The 21,436-nt window shown below is 34.6% G+C and overlaps 5 protein-coding genes across 7 annotated transcripts; 2 read left to right on the top strand and 3 right to left on the bottom strand.

Moving 5' to 3' along the window:
- Positions 1-1,394: 1,394 nt before the first annotated feature.
- LOC106143659 (general transcription factor 3C polypeptide 5) lies at positions 1,395-8,781 on the bottom strand. Its single transcript, XM_013345792.2, has 8 exons — positions 6,757-8,781; positions 6,290-6,497; positions 5,070-5,178; positions 4,124-4,406; positions 3,482-3,692; positions 2,644-2,828; positions 2,060-2,242; positions 1,395-1,580 (listed from the first exon to the last, which is right to left on the bottom strand). The coding sequence occupies exons 1-8, from the start codon at positions 6,865-6,867 to the stop codon at positions 1,455-1,457; spliced, it is 1,416 nt and encodes a 471-aa protein (XP_013201246.2). The 5' UTR covers positions 6,868-8,781; the 3' UTR covers positions 1,395-1,454.
- A 126-nt stretch (positions 8,782-8,907) lies between these two features.
- Positions 8,908-20,624, bottom strand: LOC106143663 (uncharacterized). 3 transcript variants are annotated; one of them, XM_060950711.1, is made up of 8 exons: positions 20,549-20,624; positions 17,383-17,421; positions 11,186-11,389; positions 10,798-10,992; positions 10,329-10,397; positions 9,761-9,917; positions 9,312-9,465; positions 8,908-8,996 (listed from the first exon to the last, which is right to left on the bottom strand). In XM_060950711.1, the coding sequence occupies exons 1-8, from the start codon at positions 20,561-20,563 to the stop codon at positions 8,957-8,959; spliced, it is 873 nt and encodes a 290-aa protein (XP_060806694.1). In that variant the 5' UTR covers positions 20,564-20,624; the 3' UTR covers positions 8,908-8,956. The 3 variants fall into 3 exon arrangements, with proteins under 3 accessions (XP_060806694.1, XP_013201251.2, XP_013182917.2); XM_013345797.2 differs by lacking the exons at positions 17,383-17,421; positions 20,549-20,624 and adding an exon at positions 11,504-11,577; XM_013327463.2 differs by lacking the exons at positions 8,908-8,996; positions 9,312-9,465; positions 9,761-9,917; ... (2 more) ...; positions 11,186-11,389; positions 17,383-17,421 and adding exons at positions 18,376-19,472; positions 19,566-20,421.
- Positions 12,933-15,154, top strand: LOC106143593 (uncharacterized). The gene is made up of 6 exons (XM_013345722.2): positions 12,933-13,399; positions 13,477-13,612; positions 13,875-13,976; positions 14,060-14,114; positions 14,613-14,889; positions 14,964-15,154. The coding sequence occupies exons 1-6, from the start codon at positions 13,028-13,030 to the stop codon at positions 15,114-15,116; spliced, it is 1,095 nt and encodes a 364-aa protein (XP_013201176.2). The 5' UTR covers positions 12,933-13,027; the 3' UTR covers positions 15,117-15,154.
- LOC106129031 (proteasome subunit alpha type-7-1) lies at positions 15,148-16,460 on the bottom strand. The gene is made up of 3 exons (XM_013327464.2): positions 16,227-16,460; positions 15,511-15,981; positions 15,148-15,378 (listed from the first exon to the last, which is right to left on the bottom strand). Exons 1-3 carry the CDS (start codon positions 16,326-16,328, stop codon positions 15,202-15,204), a joined length of 750 nt encoding a protein of 249 aa, XP_013182918.2. The 5' UTR covers positions 16,329-16,460; the 3' UTR covers positions 15,148-15,201.
- Positions 16,843-18,944, top strand: LOC106129033 (coiled-coil domain-containing protein 43). The gene is made up of 4 exons (XM_013327465.2): positions 16,843-17,034; positions 17,125-17,346; positions 17,487-17,632; positions 17,980-18,944. The coding sequence occupies exons 1-4, from the start codon at positions 16,870-16,872 to the stop codon at positions 18,050-18,052; spliced, it is 606 nt and encodes a 201-aa protein (XP_013182919.1). The 5' UTR covers positions 16,843-16,869; the 3' UTR covers positions 18,053-18,944.
- Positions 20,625-21,436: the final 812 nt, after the last annotated feature.

Raw genomic sequence — 21,436 nt, 5'->3', positions numbered from 1 at the left:
ATTTATACATACCTAAAAGTTTTACTCGTCTGTCTTCTCCTGACTTTAGTCCTGGTTGCATCCCCACCACTTTGGAGAGGACCCCGTTGCAGTTGCCTGAATGTGCAGGTTTCCTCACTATATTTTTCCTCATCATTAGAGTAACTGTTGGTATTCAAACTAATGTACATAACTTCGAAAATAGTCATTGGTACATGGCCGAGGTGGGATTCGAACCTGTGCCTCTCTGCGCAGCACGCATTTTAACCGGTATCTTGCCGATTCGAACTTAAGTTTGCTTGTATTATGTACAAAATAAAATTATAAATTAATATATTATTCATACGTCACTTCTACATCCCTTACGGGGTAGACAGAGCCAACAAAATAAAAAACATTGTGCTACATTAAAATTGCTCTTATGCTCTACACAGTTGAACTGCTCAACTGATTCGGATGAATTTTGTGTCTTAAAGCACCGCGATTAATATAAATAACTTTTTCAGCTTACATCTATTTTTGATTTTGTTATTCATGATAATTATTCACAGATCGAATAATCTGCCGATCGCTTAAAATTTGTTTGAGATAGCAACATAAAATTAATTATTTATATACTTACCTAATCATACAAATAAACAAGACTACAGACAATCGGTACTTACTTATCTCGACGAGCCTGTAAATACTGATTAGATAATAGCGGAACTAACAATCATTAGTTCACAAATATTGGTGGAATTAGTTAAAAAACAATTATTTACGTTCATCCAATCGCTTTTACATCGGACGTAGGAAAGACTACGGTTTAACATAAAGGTTTTTTGCCTTATAATAACAATGAACTATTGTTGTCGTACAATAGGTATATATTTATTCTCCTGGCGTAAGTCCCGGTTGCATCTTCACTTCTCTGGTGAAGAACCCGGTGTGCGCCTATCCACGATCCTAGAATGTTTAAGTCAACATTTTTTTTTATTATAATTTGAGTGCGTTTGACCTCAATCTGCCTGGAGGTAATCGATAGGAGACCTATGGTGACGCTTTTACGTGAAATGGCTCCAGTCTGACCACCGCAACCTATCCAATACTGTATCATGGTTAAACACTACAATGCCTGAATGTGCAGGTTTCTTGACGATGTTTTGCCAAACCATAAGAACTTCGTACAAACTCAAAGTACAAAAACCGAGAGAATAATGTAACTAAAAAAATATTCTAGAATTTTCCTTTGACTATGACTCGACAATATTTGCTCAAGGTACCTAATATCCTGCATGTATTGTTTGTACAAGTATATGATTTTACTCTTAAGTACGTATTTATTTTGTCCATTTTAACATTTTCGTCAACATTGTGGTACTTCATCACGTCACGAGTTGTGAGGATGACAAATAATAAACGGTGCTTGTTTTAAAATTTATTGTAAAAATAACAACAACAGATACGCATATATGTATCTTCTTAAACGATTATCATTTCTTCTTATTAGAAATATTAGGTACAATGTTGTTTTTTTCACTATTTTCCGCTTCCTCGGCCTCGGCTGCTGCCGACGTACTGGCATCATCTTCATAATTCTCATCATCACTGCTGGCTTGCTGTTAAGAAAATAAGATAATATTTAAAAAAAAATAAAAAAAAATCTGTAAGATTCACAGATGAGACCAAAATCTAAGAGAAAGTCGCTCATTTTTATACGTCATTTTACCAATACATACGATTCAAAAATGTATTGCAATAACACACAATCATTAAATGTCACGTACATATATTAATATCACGTCTTTTTTCCCTTAAGGGGGTATTCAGAGCCAACAGTTTCGCGAAGACTGAAAGGTTCAACTGTGTGGCTAAATGATGGAATTGAGATTCAAATAGTGACAGGTTGCTAGCTCGATGATCTACAAGAATCCCTAGTTTACTTGCCATTCCCTTAGTAGCATTTAACGACCTCAATGGGAAAGATATGGAGTGGTCCTATTCTATAATAAATACGTACACAAATAGGTTCTGAGCGTACCTTAGCGAACCCTTGACTTTACCGCTGGGTAATCACACATGAAAGATAAATACGAACCTCTATCTTCAATTCCGCGTTGTAAGAAGACTTCAAAGCCTCTTGGACATACTTGTAGAGGTGATCCCGGACCAACTCGTCGGTATTGGGGGGCAGCCATCCGCGTTTAGGGTGACAAAGGTACCCGGGGGGAGGGTTCACAGCCATCAGCTCTTGCACCTCGGGTAAGTCGATGTCACAATACTGAAAGGTTAACATTTTTTGACAATAAGTTATTTCTTTTCTAGACTGTCGGTTCTGTCTACTCTGTAAGAGATAAGGACGTGATATTATGTAATGTATACGTTGTGTAGGTATATGCTGCTACTCTACGATTATATCAACAATGATTTTCTGATACATTCGCGTAATGGGGCTACGCAGATTATTTTTTATGTATTTCTTGGCAAACACTTTCCCATTCGTATCTGAAAGTGATAGTATAGCGTAAACTTGATATACAACGAGCCCTGTTAATGCTTATATATGCAGAAAGATTGATTTATTTATTTAACACTTCATCGAGCCTCAACGCTACAAAAGATGAACCTAATGCTCATAACTTTCTCTCTATCCTATAGAAACTATCACAAAAGTTTATTTACTTGGTAATATATTTGCCGCTGGCTCGGCACCATCCCTGGACGGAAATACACGGCGCCTTCAGGCACGACCTCTTCGGTGGCAGATTCATCAAGATTGAGACGCCTCTTTGTACCTCGCACTCTGTCCGTCTTCTTTAGCTTGTGAATTGTTTTGTCCCGAGTCTGCACCAACGTGTGGAGACTCGCTGAAATATTTCACATGATGTTAAAAAAGAACTTTTGCAAGAGGCACATTCGTATAGTGCAGTTTTTACCGTGATCCAATAATGCAATGATTGCGGAACACAGATTCGCTTTGTCTTAAAACCTGGCTTTCCCAATCCAAAATCATGGTCGAAAGAACAAACCTGGGCTTTTCTCCAGATGCCAACGGGACTAACGCAGGGGATTAGGGGATTCATAATTATGTAAACACGCAAAAATAATAGAAAGAAATGTACAGGATGATGATATGAGTCTCATGAGTCTAGGCAACTGCATTTTATTTTTATAAAAAGCCAAATTAACTCTGTTTGAGTTTAAGCATGCCTTTATAAAATACACATAAAGATGTAAAAACTCATAAAAATCATGAAGTCTGTGATTTTTACACTTTGCATCTGTGATCATGGTCTCTTCCACAGATAAAAAATATGCAACAGGGCAAAATACCAATAAGACGAAAATGAGTACCTTGACATACCGGAGGGGTAGACAGAGACTAGATCTTTCCATTCCCATTATATCCACCTGCATACTTCTTTCGCTTCATCTACATTCATAACTCTCTCCAAGCAAGCTCGCCAGTTAACGATCTTGACATGGATAATATAATATAAAAACTACTTTTTAAACTTACTTGTGGTCCGCAGCCTAAAATCCACTACTTGGTATATCCGAGAGGCCGGATCTTTCCGCGGGTCGTAACCGTACCTTACCCAACACATCTTCCAAGGGCCATCCTTCATCTGGATTGCTAAACATGGCAATATCACCTTTAGCGACTGCATACGCAGTTTTGTTTCGTATCTCAACAGATTGTTTGTACAAATTGGCCTGTCCTGAAAAAACTGTAAAAGGGATTTTGCTATGATTTTTTGTAAGGACACCATTTAAAATAATAAACATAATATATTCCTCTTTAAAATAATTTTAAATTAAGTATTTCATAAACAACTGTGAAATTAATCAATGCTATCATAAAACTTCTTTTTTCAATGCAAAAGTGGCTTACTTCATTAGCATATTTGCTTTTTCATTTTCATTGCAAACCAATTGTGCGACAAGACGATGGGCAATTAGAGCAAAACAATAAATCTTTATAGATCCACATCAGCAGCACCTACATTCAGCTATATGAATATATTTTTTATTTTGTTGATACATAATATATTTAGATATAAAGATGATTTGGAATGAATGATTCTTTGGAGAATGTTAGCTTTGTCCTCATAAGTATAGTTTGTATAATTAATCACAGTATGTTTTCACATTAACCTACCTTGGCAACCAAGGCAGACTCTTTCTCCAAAAGGGGATAAACTCTCTGTCGCTCCTCTTTCTGTTTAATATAAAATTGGTGCGGCTCTGTCGCCAGTTCATCCACCAGATTAAACACAAACAGCCTGCCTGGCAATCCACGATCACCGCGAAGTTTTTGGTGAAGATCATCTGCCTCCAATGCAGCTTTTCGCTCTGGATATTTCTTAAATGTATAGAGGTAAGGCATTGGTTTGTCTGAACGAGTAAAATTCGGTGGGAGAATGAAAGGTAGTGCTGGTTCACTGCAAAAAAATTGTCATGAAGTTATTTTTTTGTTATATAACTGCATTATTGAATATCTTAGCGACATGAAGGTCAATACATGACCTATTATTATTGAGTTATTATGTTATCTACTAAAAGGTAAATTTAATTCAGATTATTAGTATCAGTGTGTACTTATTCATAATATTCATGTACTCTCTCTGAGGGGAGGCCTGGTGTCCTGTATGACAGGTTCCTTCGGATACCTAGTTCAGGCACCAGTTCTCCACAACAGACTTATGTATATTAGTTATGGTATAGTTAAGACACCAATTGTATTGTTGTGAAGAAAAAATAAAGTTCCTTTTATTTATTTATTTATGAAGGTCTGTGTCTATATTTTAATTCTTACCAAAATAAAGCAGCCTGTATTCGATGTATCCCTGAATTTAATAAGCAATTGAATGTTAAGCCACCAAACAGGTTGCTGCACTTGCTGGTATATTTTTCTGTCATTACCTGTAGTTTATTTGATAGGTTCTTTTAGGTAAAGCTTAATGAAGGTAAATTTCAATGAATCTAAATGAAATATTCATTGAAATTTTATTCGACAACACCCAAAACTTATTGTAGAAATGTATTTATAATATGTAACTACTAAGCAAATGGACTTTAGACAAATTTTATAAACAAATGCTTACTGTAGAAAACTAAGAGGTTCCAATCCTGATGGCAAAAGATTCTCTATCATGCATTCTCTGCTTGATTCTCCTCTATTTTGTACAGGAATCATTTGAAAGTCACACATTGCTGTAAAGAAATAAAAACTATAGTTAGCTTATATATGGCCAAAGCTCAAATGACGAGAGTTATCAAGTATTGTGACAAGTGGAAAGATAATATAGATAATAAAATAATATAGGCAAGTGAAAAGATGTCCTTGTCCAGGAAAGAGGTGTGATTTTATTTATGCAATTTTGCAGATGCAAATTTTAGCATTCCAGTACTTTTTAAAATTATTTCACTTTTAACGTTTGTTACATGATTTTAGATATAGTTATTTTAAACAAGACCAGATTATGTTATCATTCTGATGTTTATATCCTGATTATGACCTGCCGTGTGGTTTCCAGTACCATTAGAAAAGAAAGAACAGGACCACCCCATCTCTTTCCCATGTATGTTGTAAAAGTCGAGTAAGGGATAGGCTTTTAAACTTGGGATTATTCTTTTAGGCGATAGACTAGCAACCTGTCACTATTTGAATCTCAGTTCTATCATTAAGCCAAACAGCTAAATGTGGCATATCAGTCTTTTTAAGACTGTTGGCTCTGTCTACCCCACAAGGGATATGGACGTGATGATATGTATGCATGTATTATGACCTCTCAACCTAGAGCATGATCTGAGGAGGTTTCAACTAGGGTGTATGACCAAAAGGAAGTCAACAATAGACATTATAGGTGCATTTGTTATTCTCCGATCTTTATCTATTAAGTATATTCAGTTTGGTTATTATTATTAAATCATCAACCTGATTGTGATATTTATGTGAATAGATGGAATATGATTATTAGACAATTTTGTTATTTTGTGAGAAAGGTGAATGTTCTTCAACTTGTTTGTTTCTGTTACTTCTTTGTTTCATATTAACATTATACTTCTTCTTTGTGCTTTGTTTTTAAAATGAAGACTGTGAAGAAAATTTTTTGTTATACCTATAAAACTTTTCAATTACTATGACATGCACCGTGAATTATTTGTTTGCTAATGATTAAGCAACTTGTAGTTGAAAGACGCAGAGTGAGGGGTGTATCAACGTGAGCCAGCCTTTCAATCGCCATGAACCTGTTTGTACTTGTTTACGCACGCGAAATGAGTATTTGATACTCTAGTATTGTGTTTTCATGACAAAACTTACAGTTAAACTGGTACATCAGTTTCACACGACCCACAACAGATGTGGACAGCACTTCTCTCTTCACCTCATTGTTTACTTTGGTTTTCTTCACTCTAACTCTTAAAAGAAGGCCTGCTGATTTACAAGCATCGCCATACAATTTTTTCATGTACGGATTCTCTGGTTGAAATGATAACCCCAGACGCCTTTTTGAACTTTCAGAGTAAACCTAAAAAAAATGAAATGAAAACATGGCTGGCATTAGAGAATTCATCATCCGATTACCATTAACGTTATAAATTCAACTTATTATTTATCGAGTTGCATGAGATTGAACGCAGCACTCGCAGCATACCCGATTTTAACACCATTATTAACACGTGAAACAATTAAAATTACATGCATGTCACCCTAAACAGAATTTCGTTCGATTCGAATTGCTTGAATAAACACACATTAAATAAATAATAAAAATGCACACTTGTTACCTGAGAAATTTCTCTGATTCCACCTAAACATTGAATTGCCCTCTCATCATTTTTTACTATTCCGGGAAATTTCACGCATATAAGTTCACGATTCGATTGTACATTCTCCATTTTGTAAAACCGCACTTGGTGAAATATTAAAATAATAGGTAAATTAAATATAATTCTCCGCGTTTTTCATGCTCATCGGCCGTCGCTCGCACACGTAACGTATAATCAAAACAATAACAATAATATTGAGCCGTACTGACAGTAAATTGACAAGATCAATTTTGACTTGCATTGACATAAAATATTTTTTAGCAAAAGTAATTACAATTATTCTGCCATTTAGTTTTACGGGCAAGCCTTTATTGACAAAATATTTATTGAATGAAGTGGTTCCCGTCACCAATAAAAAAAGAAAAGGACCATTCCATCTCGTTCCCATGGATGTCGTAAAAGGCGACTAAGGGATAGGCTTATAAACTTGGGATTCCTCTTTGAGGCGATGGGCTAGCAACCTGTCACTATTTGAATCTCAATTACATCATAAAGCCAAACAGCTGAACGTGGCCTATCAGTCTTTTCAAGACTGTTGGCTCTGTCTACCCCGTAAGGGATATAGACGTGATTATATGTATGTATGTATTTATTGAATACATTATTTCTGCGTTTGTCTCAGTTGAATTTTCATTATGGACCGCGCCTATCTGAGTCTACTTATTTAATAAACTGCAGCGACTAAATCGTTCAATCTACGTAAATCTAGATAGCGTTTAAATAATATTTTCGTCACAAGGAATAATCTCATAATAGCATGGGTTAGCATTGAATCGAATGTATACTCGCAGCAGCAGGATCCAAACCAATATTTGCCAAAATTCATTTAACACAAGCAAGCAGCTCTCAAAAATGTGTGCAATTTATAACAATAAAAAGAAAGGTAGTAAGGTAGGAAAATAGAAAGACTTTTATTTAATATTTTTAAAACTTTTTTTTAAGGTAGGTATAAAATACTTCTTATTATCATATTCACTTAAGAGTATGAAAGCATGCACTTAAGGGTAAGAAAGCGGGTAAGGCTGCTGGGTATGATAGTGTCGGTCGAGATGCTAAAAGCAGGAAAAGGCGTAGTAACTAGTCAGTTGTACTGCCTTTTCAATTTGAGTTGGAGAAGCGGCAGAGTACTAAAAGATTGGTGTAAGGCTGTTACCGTGCCACTTTACAAAGGAAAAGGGTCACAGCTGGACTGCAGAAATTATCCTGCTAACCATCGTCGACAAATGTTTGCTCTTTGCCGACGATCAGGTTACTGGCGTCATCAGCGGAAGAGTTACAGGAGATGGTAAACTGTATACATGAAGCTTTGAAAGAAAAAAGAATGAAAAAAGTAAAACTAAAACACTGGTTTTTGAAATGGCAAATAAATGACAGCATAATATTTTGATTGGAGGAGAAAAAGTTGAGCAAGTGGAAGAGTTTGTACATCTAGGATCAAAGTTTACATCATATGGCAAGTGTGATAGTGATATTATAGTGATATAAAGGAGAGTGAACGCAGGGAACATGGTGAATGGAGCTTTGCATGCCTTTATGAGCAGTCAGAAACTATCCAAAAAGGCTCGACGGGCTGTGCATAGGGGCGTGTTGGTCCCGACATTAATGTATGGGAGTTAAAGTTGGGTATGGCAAGAGAAGCACGAAAGCAGAATAAATGCAGTGAAAATGAGAGCGTTAAGGAGTATGATAGGTGTGAAATTGAGTGACCGGATAAGGAACAGCGTGATAAGGGAATGTTGTGATGTGAAAGAAGATGTAGTTACAGGAATAGAAAAGGGTATGTTAAGATGGTTTGGTCATGTGGAGAGAATGAATGAAAGCAGGTTAACTAAGCAGATATACAAGGACAGTGTAGAGGGAAAGGTTGGAGTGGGAAGAACTAGACGAACGTATCTTGATCAAATTAAGGACGTCAATTAAGGGGTCAGGTCAAGAGTACCCGAAACCGCCGAACTTGCATGAAGAGAGTTATAAATGTGGATGAAGTGAAGGAAGTATGCAGAGATCATGGCAAGTGTAAAGAGGTAGTCTCTGCCTACCCCTCCGGGAAAGAGGCGTGATTTCTTGTATGTATTTATCACATTGTTTTCTAAAAATAATATGGCTTGTAATATAATATGGCTTGTAATATCTGTACTGATAAAAGTAAAGCCAGATATTATTTTCTATTGGCTACTGCTTCAACAGCGACCAACAACCTAAAAAAGAAATTAAGGATAATTAATTTACACTCTTGTATAGAAGGAAGTGGTACCTATTAAAGATTTAATCAATGTTCAACACTACTGATGCATGTATGTCTGTTTATTCCTAACATATAAGGTATATGCAGGGCGTCAATATGCAGAGTGGGCCCTGCCACAATGTACCTATTTATATTAAGCTGTATGGCCCTTTCCCTCTCACATGCACCACAGTTTCCAAACGCAGTTAAAAAATATGTACCAGGTCTGTGATCACCTTAGTGGTATGACATCATAGAGTTTAATTTTATTCCATAAGAAAATACTTACTTTTCTAGTAACAAATTTCTCTGTTTTTCTATATCCAATCTGTCTTTTTCAATCTTAAACCTTATATTATTACTTCTCTTCTTCTCTAGTAGCTTCTGCTTTTCAATTCTTATTCTTTCTTCTTCTAAATTTAGAAGCCTATCATGAACATGTCCTGGCAAAATTAGAAATAAAAAATATATTATATAGTGAAGATTTTTGCTTTCCTACACAGTTGTGTTTCATAGATATAACTTGCTATTAGATATAGATATATTTTTTGCCGTTGGTGCACTGTAAAATGTTCACTAAAAAAGGTGACCCCTTTTATTCCCCCTTAGAGAGGTTGGGGGAGAAATTTTTGTATACCAAGCTTCTGTTAATCTTATAGGTTATATGTATGGATATGAATATGGGGTTCTAAAGCAAGTTTTTTCATATTACTATTCGAAAAATAAAAACTGACTCACTGACTGGTCTTCCTCTTTTCCACAATGGCTTTCCTGGCAAAGGTGCTGAAGTTACTTCCTTGGATTCCATACCAATATCAGATTCAGTCCCCAAGCCATTGTCTAAACTAATACCAATGTCAGCTTGGGTGTATTGTGTTGGGTCCATAGACCATTTCTATAAAAAAGAAATATAGATTCAGTTCAGTCAATGGTGCACTGCATAGGACTTCAGCAACTTTTCCTGTAATATACTTTGTTAAAGACTTGGCCTTTGCCTTCTCAATAAAACAAGGGAATACAGTATTACATGTACCTTAGTGATACCTTACTTATAATTTAAAAAAGCTTTGAATCCTACATAAACATACATAGGTACATATAGTCACGTCTACATCCCTTGCAGGGTAGACAGATTGAATGGCCACATTCAGCTGTATGGCTTTGAGTTTTAATAGTGCTGGTTGCTAGCCTATCCCTTAGCCGCCTTTTACGAAATCCATGGGAAAGATATGGATTAGTTCTATTCTAAAGTGCCGGTACATATACGATACAGCTATCCATGTCTTGATCTTAAAAATATAAATACCATTGTACTTGTGGATGGATCAGGATTACATAAGTCTTCAGTGATTATATTACTCTGATCTTCCGTCACCTGCAAAGAAAAGTTGACTATGTTACCTATATTATAAATTATACATATGATTTTTTTTAATATAATAGATTTACATACATACATACATATGGTCACGTCTATATCCCTTGCGGGGTAGACAGAGCCAACAGTCTTGAAAAGACTGAATGGCCACGTTCAGCTATTCGGCTTAATGATAGAATTGAGATTCAAATAGTGACAGGTTGCTAACCCATCGCCTAAAAAAGAATCCCAAGTTGCCTATCCCTTAGTCGCCTCTTACGACATCCATGGGAAAGAGATGGAGTGGTCCTATTCTTTTTTGTATTGGTGCCGGGAACCACTCGGCATATTATATTATACATATGACATATGATTTTTTTTAATATAATAGATTTACTTTATAAAATTAATTTTTTACCACTGAATTAGATGAAACTGCTGAAGTCTCCGATACTCCGGTGATGCCAAAGACTGAAGTATTGGAACATATCAGACTTAGAATCTTCTCTTCTGCCTCTGTCAGTTGAATATTAGCATTGGAGCCAGGTGTGAACCTGTTCTTGCGAATTTTAAATGCTTTTTTCTTCACATTTGATTTCCAGTCTCTCCATGTCTGAAATTAAATGAAGTATTCATTTATGCACTTTATTAAGAAACTTGTTAAGAGTGTAGGTATATGGCGGTTGAATAAACAAGGTTAGAATTCGTTTACGGCCATTTAACAATTTTTTTTTTATTTCTGTGATTTTGCTATTCAACATTTAACTAGTGTTGGTTAAATAGACGGGTTCGGTAACATCAGATACCTGTTGCCATTTATCTGGAGTTTTAATAGCGCCTGATCCAAACCCTGAATTTGCATTTAATGTTTCCGTTATTTTTATCCAAGCATTGGTTTGCCGAATTTTTCCCTCTAAACCTGTAAATTTACCAATGGCTAGTTCTTTGTCCTGTTCCAAAAAATGTAAAAGCATATTTAATTGCTCTGGGCTTGCTTTTCTCCGCTCCATCTATAAGTATATAAAATAAAAAATCATTGATAAAAAATTATAAAACAAATACCAACAACAGGTACCTATGTATCAAAAATTTTTAACAAATTTTAACTAGTACGTTTAGCGTACCATTGTTTGTAAATAATAAATAAACTATATACGTAAGTTAGGTTAGGAATGGCAAAATGAGATCGATTAATCCAAAAATCGAAATTTTTAAAATTGATACGCAGTATGTACTTAATCGATTCAGCGAATCCATGCTTCTCCCTCGAATACCGTCATTCCATTCGTTTTTTTTAAAGCTTGGATATGAAGCATTAGGAGATTTTACTTCATCATGTAATAAATCATTTTGAAAATAAATGTCTTCTATAACAAAGTCACATCAGGTATGAAAGCTGATCTGACTTTGTTATTGTAATAAAATGATTGTTATTGTAGAATTCCCTGAACTAAAAAACTGATGAGAGATCAGACATTATATATATATATATATATATATATATATATATATATATATATATGTATAAATGACATATATATTATATATATATATATGTCTTGTTTTTTATAAGATGGATTTATATTTACAATTATAAATGTAAACTTGAAAAAAATCGATATTTTAGACCGCGATTTTTTTGTGAATTGATACATCCACTTACGATTCGAATCGATTTTTCTTGGATATAAACGCTATCCCTAGGTTAGGTTAGGTGGGTTCCCACCTATATGTACAAATTTTTCTATATCTACATACCTACGCCTACTACAGATTTAAAAAGATAAGGTGCTTTTGAAGCTACCTTTCTATTCTTTCGAAGTTTTTTATTAACAATACCTACATACATACATAATGGTATATATCCCTTGCGGGGTAGACAGAGCCAACAGTCATGAAAAGACTGAGCCACGTTCAGCTATTTGGCTTAATGATATAATTGAGATTCAAATAGTGACAGGTTACTAGCCCATCGCCTAAAAAACAATCCCAAGTTTGTAAGTCTATTTCTTAGTCGCCTTTACGACATACATGGGAAAATGATAAGGTGGTCCTATTATTTTTGTATTGGTGCCGGGAGCCAATACCTACGAATAATATTTATAAATACGAAAGTAGACAGAGTTACTTTCTGAGTCTGTTATGCTGTCACGCATCAACCACTGAACTGATTTTGATGAAATTTGGTACAGATATAGAGAAGAGTAAGAACATAGATATGCTAAATTTGCGAATCGTTTAAATTAAAAAAAGGACAATGTCTGCGCGCGCAAGTCGCCGCTCCTGAGAACATCGCCGAGCCGACCCTTCAATTCAATCCACATATAGCTCTTGTTCATATCTTACGTTCTTGCGTTTCTGTATAAAACATTTATTTAAAGTACACCAAATTCGAGGCAACACAGTCCTTCCACAGGTCCTATCTAGCGCTTTTATTAGGTTTTATCTATGAGCGCTTTTATCAAATGTCGTTAGCAACACTGAATGTCACGTCAGTCACGCACAGTCGCACATCAGTAAACGTCAGTCAGTCAGATCAGCGCAATTTTTGAACTTTTGAAGAAGTTCATAATTCGCGAGAAAAAGCTTTTTTTAATTAAATATTAATTATCAATAATCTTTAAGGACTAAGCATCGCATTAAGAACAATGCAGGACGATAAAAACGCTATTTTTCAGATGCGTTTTCCGCAAAAATTATGGTATTTGCTCAACATGAACACAGAAGCTATTTTGTGGGGCGGCACAGGACGCACAATACTGTTGAATTATCGAATCCTCCATTATTATTTGCAATGCGACCATTCAATATTCAAAACTACTAATATATCTAGTTTTGTCAGACAGTTGAATTTATATGGGTTTCGAAAAGTCACCTCCCACTTACAAGACCCTCTTTGTAACTCTAGTAATCCCTACATGCATGAATATGTGCATGATTATTTTCAATACGGAAGACCAGAAATGTTAAATAAAATAACTAGAAAAGCATTAGCTATTAGAAAGACATATAAATCAAAGGTAAATCTTTAAAATGATTGTTGTTATTACCTCATATGTTAGTAATGGCAATATTTTAAAATTAACTTATATTTTAGGGTAGTCCTGATCAAATGCTGTACTTGACACCTCTGCAAAAAGCTCGTCGAGCTTTCCATGAAGCCCTGAAAAAAGCTACTCAAGACTTGTTCATGCAAAGCTCTTCAAAACATCTTTGTAATCTTGAGTCTGAAGGTATTCCATTCACATCATACCTTTAGGCCCTTTCATGTCATGTATGGTACTTAAAGTTGCACTCCATGAAGGGCATCAAGTTTGATGTCTAGATTCTCAATTCCATCATTACGCTGATGGCTTAATGATGGAATTGAGAATCTAGATGATGATTTTTAGACTATAGGCTCTGTCTTCCCTATAAGAAATGATGTGATTACATAGGTCATCTAGAATACTCTTCAATACACTTAATTAACAATATTATGGATTATTCTTACAGATGGACAAGATGATTTTTGTGATGATGAAGAGGCTGAATTTGATTGGTTTGGCACCTCTAACAATTTTAATAAAGATCCCGAAAAACCTATCCCACCAACAGGTTTCTTTTCCCTTATTCCATTTTTATGTTCATTTCCTTACATTTTCTTAATACATCATTTTCCATCCTTTTCCTATGTACAGCCAATGGAGATTCTCAAGACTTTAAAAACACCATGCTGAACAATGAAAGTTATGAGTAAGTACATTGCAGGCAATCTATACTAATATTATAAAGCTGAAGAGTTTGTTTGTTTGAACGCACTAATCTCAGGAACTACTGGTTCGAATTGAAAAATTCTTTTTGCGTTGAATAAAACATTTATCGAGGAAGGCTTTAGGCTATATAAGATCACACTGAAACTATAAGAAGCAAAGAAATAGTGGAAGATGTAAAACAACTATTCCACGCGGACGAAGTTGCGGGCACAGCTAGTAAATAATAATTATTTAAATTATGTTCATTCTCATTATTTTGCATAGACTTAAAAATATAAGATTATAGAAGTGGCAAGTACTGATGAATGTGACATTGCACCTGATGGTTGTGACATTGTCATATTGTATCTCTAATAGCCTTAAAATTGCATAGAAAACTGCGCACATTAAATATAAGATACATAATTTCTCTACTTTCAAGTACAATACTGTCATTGTACATTACTATTCTGATTTCTTTGAAATTTTTGCATTACAGGAATTCTACTCAGGAAAATCTGGTAAACTTCAATGATGAAGAGTCATGTCAACAGAACAATGATAACTTTCCTATTCAGTTTTTGAGTATGCCAGAATTGGATACTGAGCCTATAGATACCAAATCTGTAGAATTGCTAGCAGAGTTTGACATTCAGCATGATGTTCATGATGGTATTGTAAGAAAGGCAACAGGGAAAGAAAATGAGCACATCTCTTTGAACTGTGTTCTTCCTTCAGTGAGCAATGATCCCAACGATGATGGTACTTCAACTGAGGTATTTCTTTGTCACTATTATTTATTTAATAAAAGTTGTTTATACTCTTTTATGGAAACTTTGTACTTTTTCAGAGGATGAATGATGACTCTGACCATTACCATGGAGAATGGGACCAAATGTTTAATGATTTTATGACCAACAAAGAACCTAACCAAGAATGTGGGTCTGATTTAAAAGAACTATATTCTCAAATATCAAGGACCATAGATTTGCTTAATTCTTAGATTTAAGTTGGTCTTAGTAATTAAAAAGGTGTTATTATTTAAAAAATGTATTCTTATGCCATGTTAAAGTAAATAAAACACAATATTATTTCTTCTGCTTCTTCTTCTCTGCCTCTTCTTCCTTTTCCTTCTCAATGACTGAGACATAAGAGTTGATGGTATCTGCATCAAGCATTTGCATAGGTTGTCCACGTCTCATTACTGCAATCTCAAGGTTCTTCTGTCCCGATTGGACAACCTCCAAGAGGGCACGAATGGCGAGCTGGAAATTATAGTAAAATATGTATTTTTTTGTATTGAATAATATTCAAATGGGAATTTATGCTACCATAAATTATTTAATGAAAAACACAAATTTGTACCATAGAAGTCTGAATATAATGTCTATATTTACCTTCACAGCACCCTTCTCATTAGCAACCTCTTCAGCCGTGTAGTTTTTCTCCAGGAATTCACGGACAGTCTTGGCTGATCTCCCAGTAGCATTTGCCTTCCATTCATAATAAATGCCTGATGGTTCCGTTTGGAATAAATGTGGCAAACCATCATAATCAAAGCCACCAATTAGACATGATATACCAAATGGCCGACGACCGTTACTTTGAGTGTACTTTTGTTTAAGACTGGCAATGTATCTTGTGATGTATTCTAAAGTAACAGGGTCTTCAACTGTCAACTTATGGGACTGACACTCGATTTGAGCCCTATTTATCAGGATACGAGCATCTGCCGTTAAACCGGCAAATGCCATCACAACATGATCATCAAGTAAGCATATCTTGCGGACAGTTCTTTCTTCTTGCAACTTTGCAACAGACTTCTTTTCAACTCCCAAAACAACTACATCAGCACCTCTGACGCCAACCTGTAGGCAAAATTGAGAAATAATAGTGTAAGTGCAGTTCAGTTTGCTTCATGGTTAGACTGCATGCTTTGGAGCGCCGGGTTATTTTTAAAAGCTTTTGTATGTTGCAATAATTCTTTAGAATAAATTTCAACCTAATTGGCAAAAAGACAACCTCAGGGAGTTTTGTAGGGGAATTTCTATTGGATAAAATAATATTGAACTCATTCTCACCAAAATTTGATCATCGAAACAAAAATACATACCGCAGTAGATCCTTTGCGCACAGCTTCTTGAGCATATTCTACTTGTAATAAATGGCCATCTGGGGAAAACACAGTAATAGCTCTATCGTATCGAGCCGACATTGTTTAGATATATTTGATTACAACCAGAAGAAATCTGAAAACCGCTTGTTCACCTTTATTTTTTTTTTAGGAATGACTTGCTCGACTTATATTTGACGGGAAGTAGTGTTGTAGACTGACTGAATTGAATATTGTATTGTACTCACTCTGTCTTAAAAAAGAATGTGTGTGAATATTCGATTGTACAGAACGTTTAGTTGTTACTATTTGCACCACAATAAACTTTATGCTAACAAAAAGGTAGATAGATACTTACTTAAATTTATCAGTAATAATTAACATTAAACACGGATTGTTCCCCATAGCATGCTGGGTTTACCTGTAACTGGTCGAGCAATTAGAACGAACCTTATTGTATGTATAATCTCTGTATTTATTGTTGTATCGACTGTTGGTGAACTGAATAAATAAATAAATAAATAAATAAACGTCGACGTATGTAGTCGATTATTGAGCTAATCGCAAATGACTAAAGATTTTACACTGACCATGTCACTGTCAGACACTTGAGACACTGTCAAAGTCAGTCAGTTCGGAAAATATGGCGGCTGCGGTGAATGAGTTTGAGCCATGGCTTAATAATAAATTAAAATCTCTTAAAACTGACGAAGGGGTATTTGGATCTTACATAACTGGTATATTAGATAGCGAAGATTCTATTGATGATAAGAAAGATGCCCTGGAGGATATTCTTTCCGGAATCGTGGTAAGTAACCATCTATTTCAGCAAGTGGTTACTCTTGCACCACACCGCATTAAAATATTTCCTTTTCAAATGCTATTATGTATTTAACAGGATAGCGACATCGCCTTTCATGTGAATGAGATATTAGAGAAGTGGGAGAAAAGTCGTCCTAAAGACGAGACCCCAAAAACGGCTACAGATGTTGATGTCCAGCTAGCAAAATTATTAGAATCTCAGTCGCTTGCTACCACAACTCGTCGAGAATATACAGATGAAGAGAAGAAAATTCGAGAAGCTATATTATCGCAGTATAGTCAGCTGTCTGATAATGAGGTAAGAAACATTTAATTTAGATATTGAAAATCTAACCTCAACAAATAAATTGGTTTTGGTGTGTCCCCAAGCCATCTGGAACAAATAAATAATTTTTTTTATACTTATATTTTTTTTATTATTTATTATTTTTTTTACAGGAAGAGAGTGCACAGGATGATGATGCGGACAGTTCTGATTTAGTCAAAAACACAAATGCTGCAGATGTAGCAGCTGCCGCACGTGAACGCCGAGAACAGGCTCGTCAAGAAGCCCAACGAAAAAAAGAGAAAGATAAGGAAGACAGGTGATTATTCTTCTTTTGTTAATAGTATAAATTGCAATGTGACTGACTTTATTATTATTTAGATAGAGAATAGAGTTGTATTTATGTTTGTGTTTATTTTTGCTTCATTGCGTGATGAAGACAAGACTGTCAGAAATAACCTTATTTTTAATTTTAAGTTTATGAAATGAAGCAAGAATAGTTCAGTTAAAATAACACCATTATAAGGATAATATTAGAGAAAGTTGTGTAACTTGAGCATCATTATGTATTGAGTAGTTATTAGAATGTTAAAAATATAAAAATTAAGAAAAATAAGCCACTTGAAAATTTTCAATAATACAGTTTACTTTTGTTTTCTTTTTCAGAGAGAAACAGAAACAACTTAAAGAAGAGAAAAAGGAAAAGCGAAAGACACAAAAAGGTGAACGCAAAAGGTAGCAATCTAAATATGTAAAGTAATTTATTAGTTTTATTATTTAGTTATTCCTACATACTGACGGAAGTGTTTAGAGGACATTGTTATTTGTAAGACAATGAACTGTTTACTGTATGTATACATAAAATTTGTATGTGGATATTAATATCTCACTTTGATACCAAAATTGGAAACTAAATTGCTACAGAAGCATAGATAGCCTAATTTTTAATTTTTAGTTAATTATTTGTAAAATATGATAACAAAGATTTACTCCAAAATGTATACTGATTGATTTTTAAAATAAAAAGATATTCATTATATTTAGTAACTTTTTGATACGACATTGGAAGATTTTATTCCACTGCTTCGTAGCTTTAGAGCAGTAGTTACTTTATTTGCAGTGATGTTTGACTTCAATAAGTGACACCTTATAAGGTTATCCAATATTAAGAAAACAAAACTGAAGATCATAAATTTCCTAAAGGAATGTTCCAATTTAGGTGTCAAAGCCAGTCGGTCTAATTCTCGTCCATTTTGTATATCAATGTGATTAATATTTATAAATTGAATAAGTGTAAGTCAACCATACTGGGAAGTTGATAATGAACATGTATGAAACAATAAGATTATATGAAGTATTTAAACGTAAATCCAAGTGATGATAGCTTTCATCACTACACATCTGGTAACATTAAGATGGCGGTGTAAACGAATTTAAAGTATTACTATCAAATTGTATTGATTATAGACAAGGCAGGTATTCATTAATAATCAATGTACTTATTATGGCAGTGTTTCTAATTTCACACTGGGATGTGTAAATCAACAAACATGACATAATAACAGATAGCACTCATGTCAGGAAATAAAGTTTATTATTTCCTAGAATAATATTAAAACAAATTTAATAACTGTAAATTAGTTTTATTTTAAAAAAACAACAATAATCTCCATAAAATTAAGCACCATAGTTGTTTAATTTTGACTGAACAATCTGGACATAATATAAACTATTTAAAATCAATGAATAAAATTTCATATGTTAGTTTGGGTAGTAACATGCTTTTCCCCAAATCAACCCCTGATGATGTACCATAAAAAGCACTTTTGCCAGGTTATTATAAGATCATAACATTATTATTATTTTAATTACTTATTCCGTGCTTTCCTCATCATTGATATCAAAAGTCTCGTCACTTATAGTTTTAGTTTCAGTATTCAAAGTTACTATTACAAAATTTTGAGCTCCCCCAGCAAACACTGTTGATATTTTGTTTGCACCTATGTCTAAAGGCACTAAAGTTGGGGTGTTTACACTGTCACAGGTGCCAGTCCCTGTGTTAGCATGTTCATTCCAGCCCCATGCCCATAAAGTATTGTCTGTGGCTATACACACTGTATGTTCAGATCCAAGAGCAACATCTTTGACTTCTCTATCATCTGTAATAAAACATATCAATGTAAAAAGATAAAGTAATTATTTTAAACTGAATGCTAGACAATAAGTAAAGCTATATTATAATGAAGTCATACCTGGTAGATTTATCTTAATTATTTTACCAACAAATGCATCTTCAGTTCCAAGTTGACCATAATTATTGCGACCCCAGGTATACATAGTTCCATTCTCCAACCATAAAAGAACATTGGTCCAGCCGCTAAGCAATTTTTTTACTTCCTTTTTAACATCAATATCAATCTTTTGAGGTGTGAAAATCTTCTTATACTTTTCAATGCTAAGCAACAGTTGCCCATGTTTATTGTCACCCCAAACATACAAAGCTTTTTCTTCAGAACACCAAGTCACCGTGTGATTCTGTCCACATGCTATATGGGATACTTTACCAACTTTGGGTACTTGCTCAAATCTATCTGAAGACAATCTCTCATTTCCTAAACCTAGTTGACCATGTTTGCCACAACCTGTTACCCATACTTCGCCTTTAGAATTTACAATGGCTGTGTGCCTTAGTCCCATAGAAACATCCATTGCATTGACTTGCAGTCTTATTGGTTTAACAAATTCTGAGAAGTGATCTCTGGGTAATCCTAGTTGGCCATTGCTGTTGGATCCCCAAACAAACAAGAAGTTACTATCAGTGACCCCACAGCTGAAATCCCAACCACATGCAATATTTACAAATGATATGCCACTGAGCTGCCAGACTCTTTCAAACCTGTGTGTTTCTTCATCTTTCCCTAATTGTCTTTTGTTATTCCACCCACAAGAGTACAATTTCCCTTCCGCATCAAGCAGTAAAGTGTGGCCCCCACCGCATGCAATCTGAGTAATTTCATCACAGTGCAAAGATTTTATTTCAACCTGTGTTGGTTTCTCTATTTGTTCATTGACTATACCCTGACCAAGCTGGCCATGAGAGTTGGCGCCCTGTGAAATACATTATTTTACTTACATTCTTGATATTTCTGTTCTGCCATAATTTAATTAAATGTTGATCTCTTCCAGAAAAAAAAACAAGTTATATCATAAACGCAAATGCTTCATACATACTTACCCAAGATAATAACATGGTTATAATAAAAAATATATAATTCTGTGCTTCATCACAAGTGCCCTAGACACTATCATTCAAGATTATCACTCATTCATTATGTCATTTAGAATTGTTGAATATCAACTGTACCTATGTTGTGTTGTTTAATTCATCTGAGTAAGATGACATAATATTTTTTTGGTTTATCAACAAGCTCAAACAATTGACAGTGATAGACAGCTAAACCAGCTGGCTGTCAATGTCAGACTCAGTTTAAAAAAATAACATTCGCATCGCAGTTTGCACGTTTGCTTGAACTTGTTTTTCAATGTCACTTGTTTAACATTTTTCCGAAAAAGATAGATTATTGAATCGCTTCGAATAGGCTATTTGACTGTATTAAACATATACATTTCTTTTATGTCATCAGTCTTAATATTATTTTTTGGAGCGATTTGTAATAACGCGAGATAAAAATATTGCATTATATTAACAAAATCCGTCTCAGAAAATTAGGTTTTTTTATACAGCTATCACGTGACTAAAAACGAACGTGATTGGCTATTTATATTATGACGTCAATTATCCATAAACAGACTGTGGATCGTACCGTTCCTTAGTGTTCGCTATTATTTTTCAAGATTTTATAAGTGTTTGATCGCTCAGGATTACTCAGATAACATAGGTATTTAATAATGGAAACCAATTCCGCGAAAGCTGACAGTCGAAACCTACCAAAAGTGGACGCAATAATGGTTGGCGTCTTCTTCAAAGACAATCCAGATTTCTATGCTGCCGAACTGAGGAATGTGAAAACATCAAAGTAAGTATATTTTGGTAACCGCAGATCTTAGATCATGATCTGAAACCACTTCTTGCAAATATTCAAATCCATCGGCATAGAAAAAA

Source organism: Amyelois transitella, chromosome 2, assembly GCF_032362555.1.
Source record: "Amyelois transitella isolate CPQ chromosome 2, ilAmyTran1.1, whole genome shotgun sequence".
Lineage (NCBI taxonomy): Eukaryota > Metazoa > Arthropoda > Insecta > Lepidoptera > Pyralidae > Amyelois > Amyelois transitella.
Note: the sequence above shows the minus strand (reverse complement) of the source record. Positions and strands in the feature narration are given on the sequence as shown.

What these genes read in the sequence shown, in the direction of transcription:
- LOC106143659 (XM_013345792.2), bottom strand. Translation starts at nt 6,867, where the DNA reads ATGGAGAATGTACAATCGAATCGTGAACTTATATGCGTGAAATTTCCC. An exon ending in AGTCTGCCTTGGTTGCCAAG is followed by an intron (nt 3,693 to 4,123) that starts GTAGGTTAATGT and finishes TCCCTTTTACAG; the next exon opens with TTTTTTCAGGACAGGCCAAT. An exon ending in TTTTAGGCTGCGGACCACAA is followed by an intron (nt 2,829 to 3,481) that starts GTAAGTTTAAAA and finishes GAAATATTTCAG; the next exon opens with CGAGTCTCCACACGTTGGTG.
- LOC106143593 (XM_013345722.2), top strand. Translation starts at nt 13,028, where the DNA reads ATGCAGGACGATAAAAACGCTATTTTTCAGATGCGTTTTCCGCAAAAA. An exon ending in TTGTAATCTTGAGTCTGAAG is followed by an intron (nt 13,613 to 13,874) that starts GTATTCCATTCA and finishes TTATTCTTACAG; the next exon opens with ATGGACAAGATGATTTTTGT. An exon ending in CTGAACAATGAAAGTTATGA is followed by an intron (nt 14,115 to 14,612) that starts GTAAGTACATTG and finishes TTTGCATTACAG; the next exon opens with GAATTCTACTCAGGAAAATC.
- LOC106129031 (XM_013327464.2), bottom strand. Translation starts at nt 16,328, where the DNA reads ATGTCGGCTCGATACGATAGAGCTATTACTGTGTTTTCCCCAGATGGC. An exon ending in TGCGCAAAGGATCTACTGCG is followed by an intron (nt 15,982 to 16,226) that starts GTATGTATTTTT and finishes TTTTGCCTACAG; the next exon opens with GTTGGCGTCAGAGGTGCTGA. An exon ending in ATGAGAAGGGTGCTGTGAAG is followed by an intron (nt 15,379 to 15,510) that starts GTAAATATAGAC and finishes TATAATTTCCAG; the next exon opens with CTCGCCATTCGTGCCCTCTT.
- LOC106129033 (XM_013327465.2), top strand. Translation starts at nt 16,870, where the DNA reads ATGGCGGCTGCGGTGAATGAGTTTGAGCCATGGCTTAATAATAAATTA. An exon ending in ATATTCTTTCCGGAATCGTG is followed by an intron (nt 17,035 to 17,124) that starts GTAAGTAACCAT and finishes TGTATTTAACAG; the next exon opens with GATAGCGACATCGCCTTTCA. An exon ending in GTCAGCTGTCTGATAATGAG is followed by an intron (nt 17,347 to 17,486) that starts GTAAGAAACATT and finishes TTTTTTTTACAG; the next exon opens with GAAGAGAGTGCACAGGATGA.
- LOC106143663 (XM_013327463.2), bottom strand. An exon ending in AATTAAGATAAATCTACCAG is followed by an intron (nt 19,473 to 19,565) that starts GTATGACTTCAT and finishes GTTTTATTACAG; the next exon opens with ATGATAGAGAAGTCAAAGAT.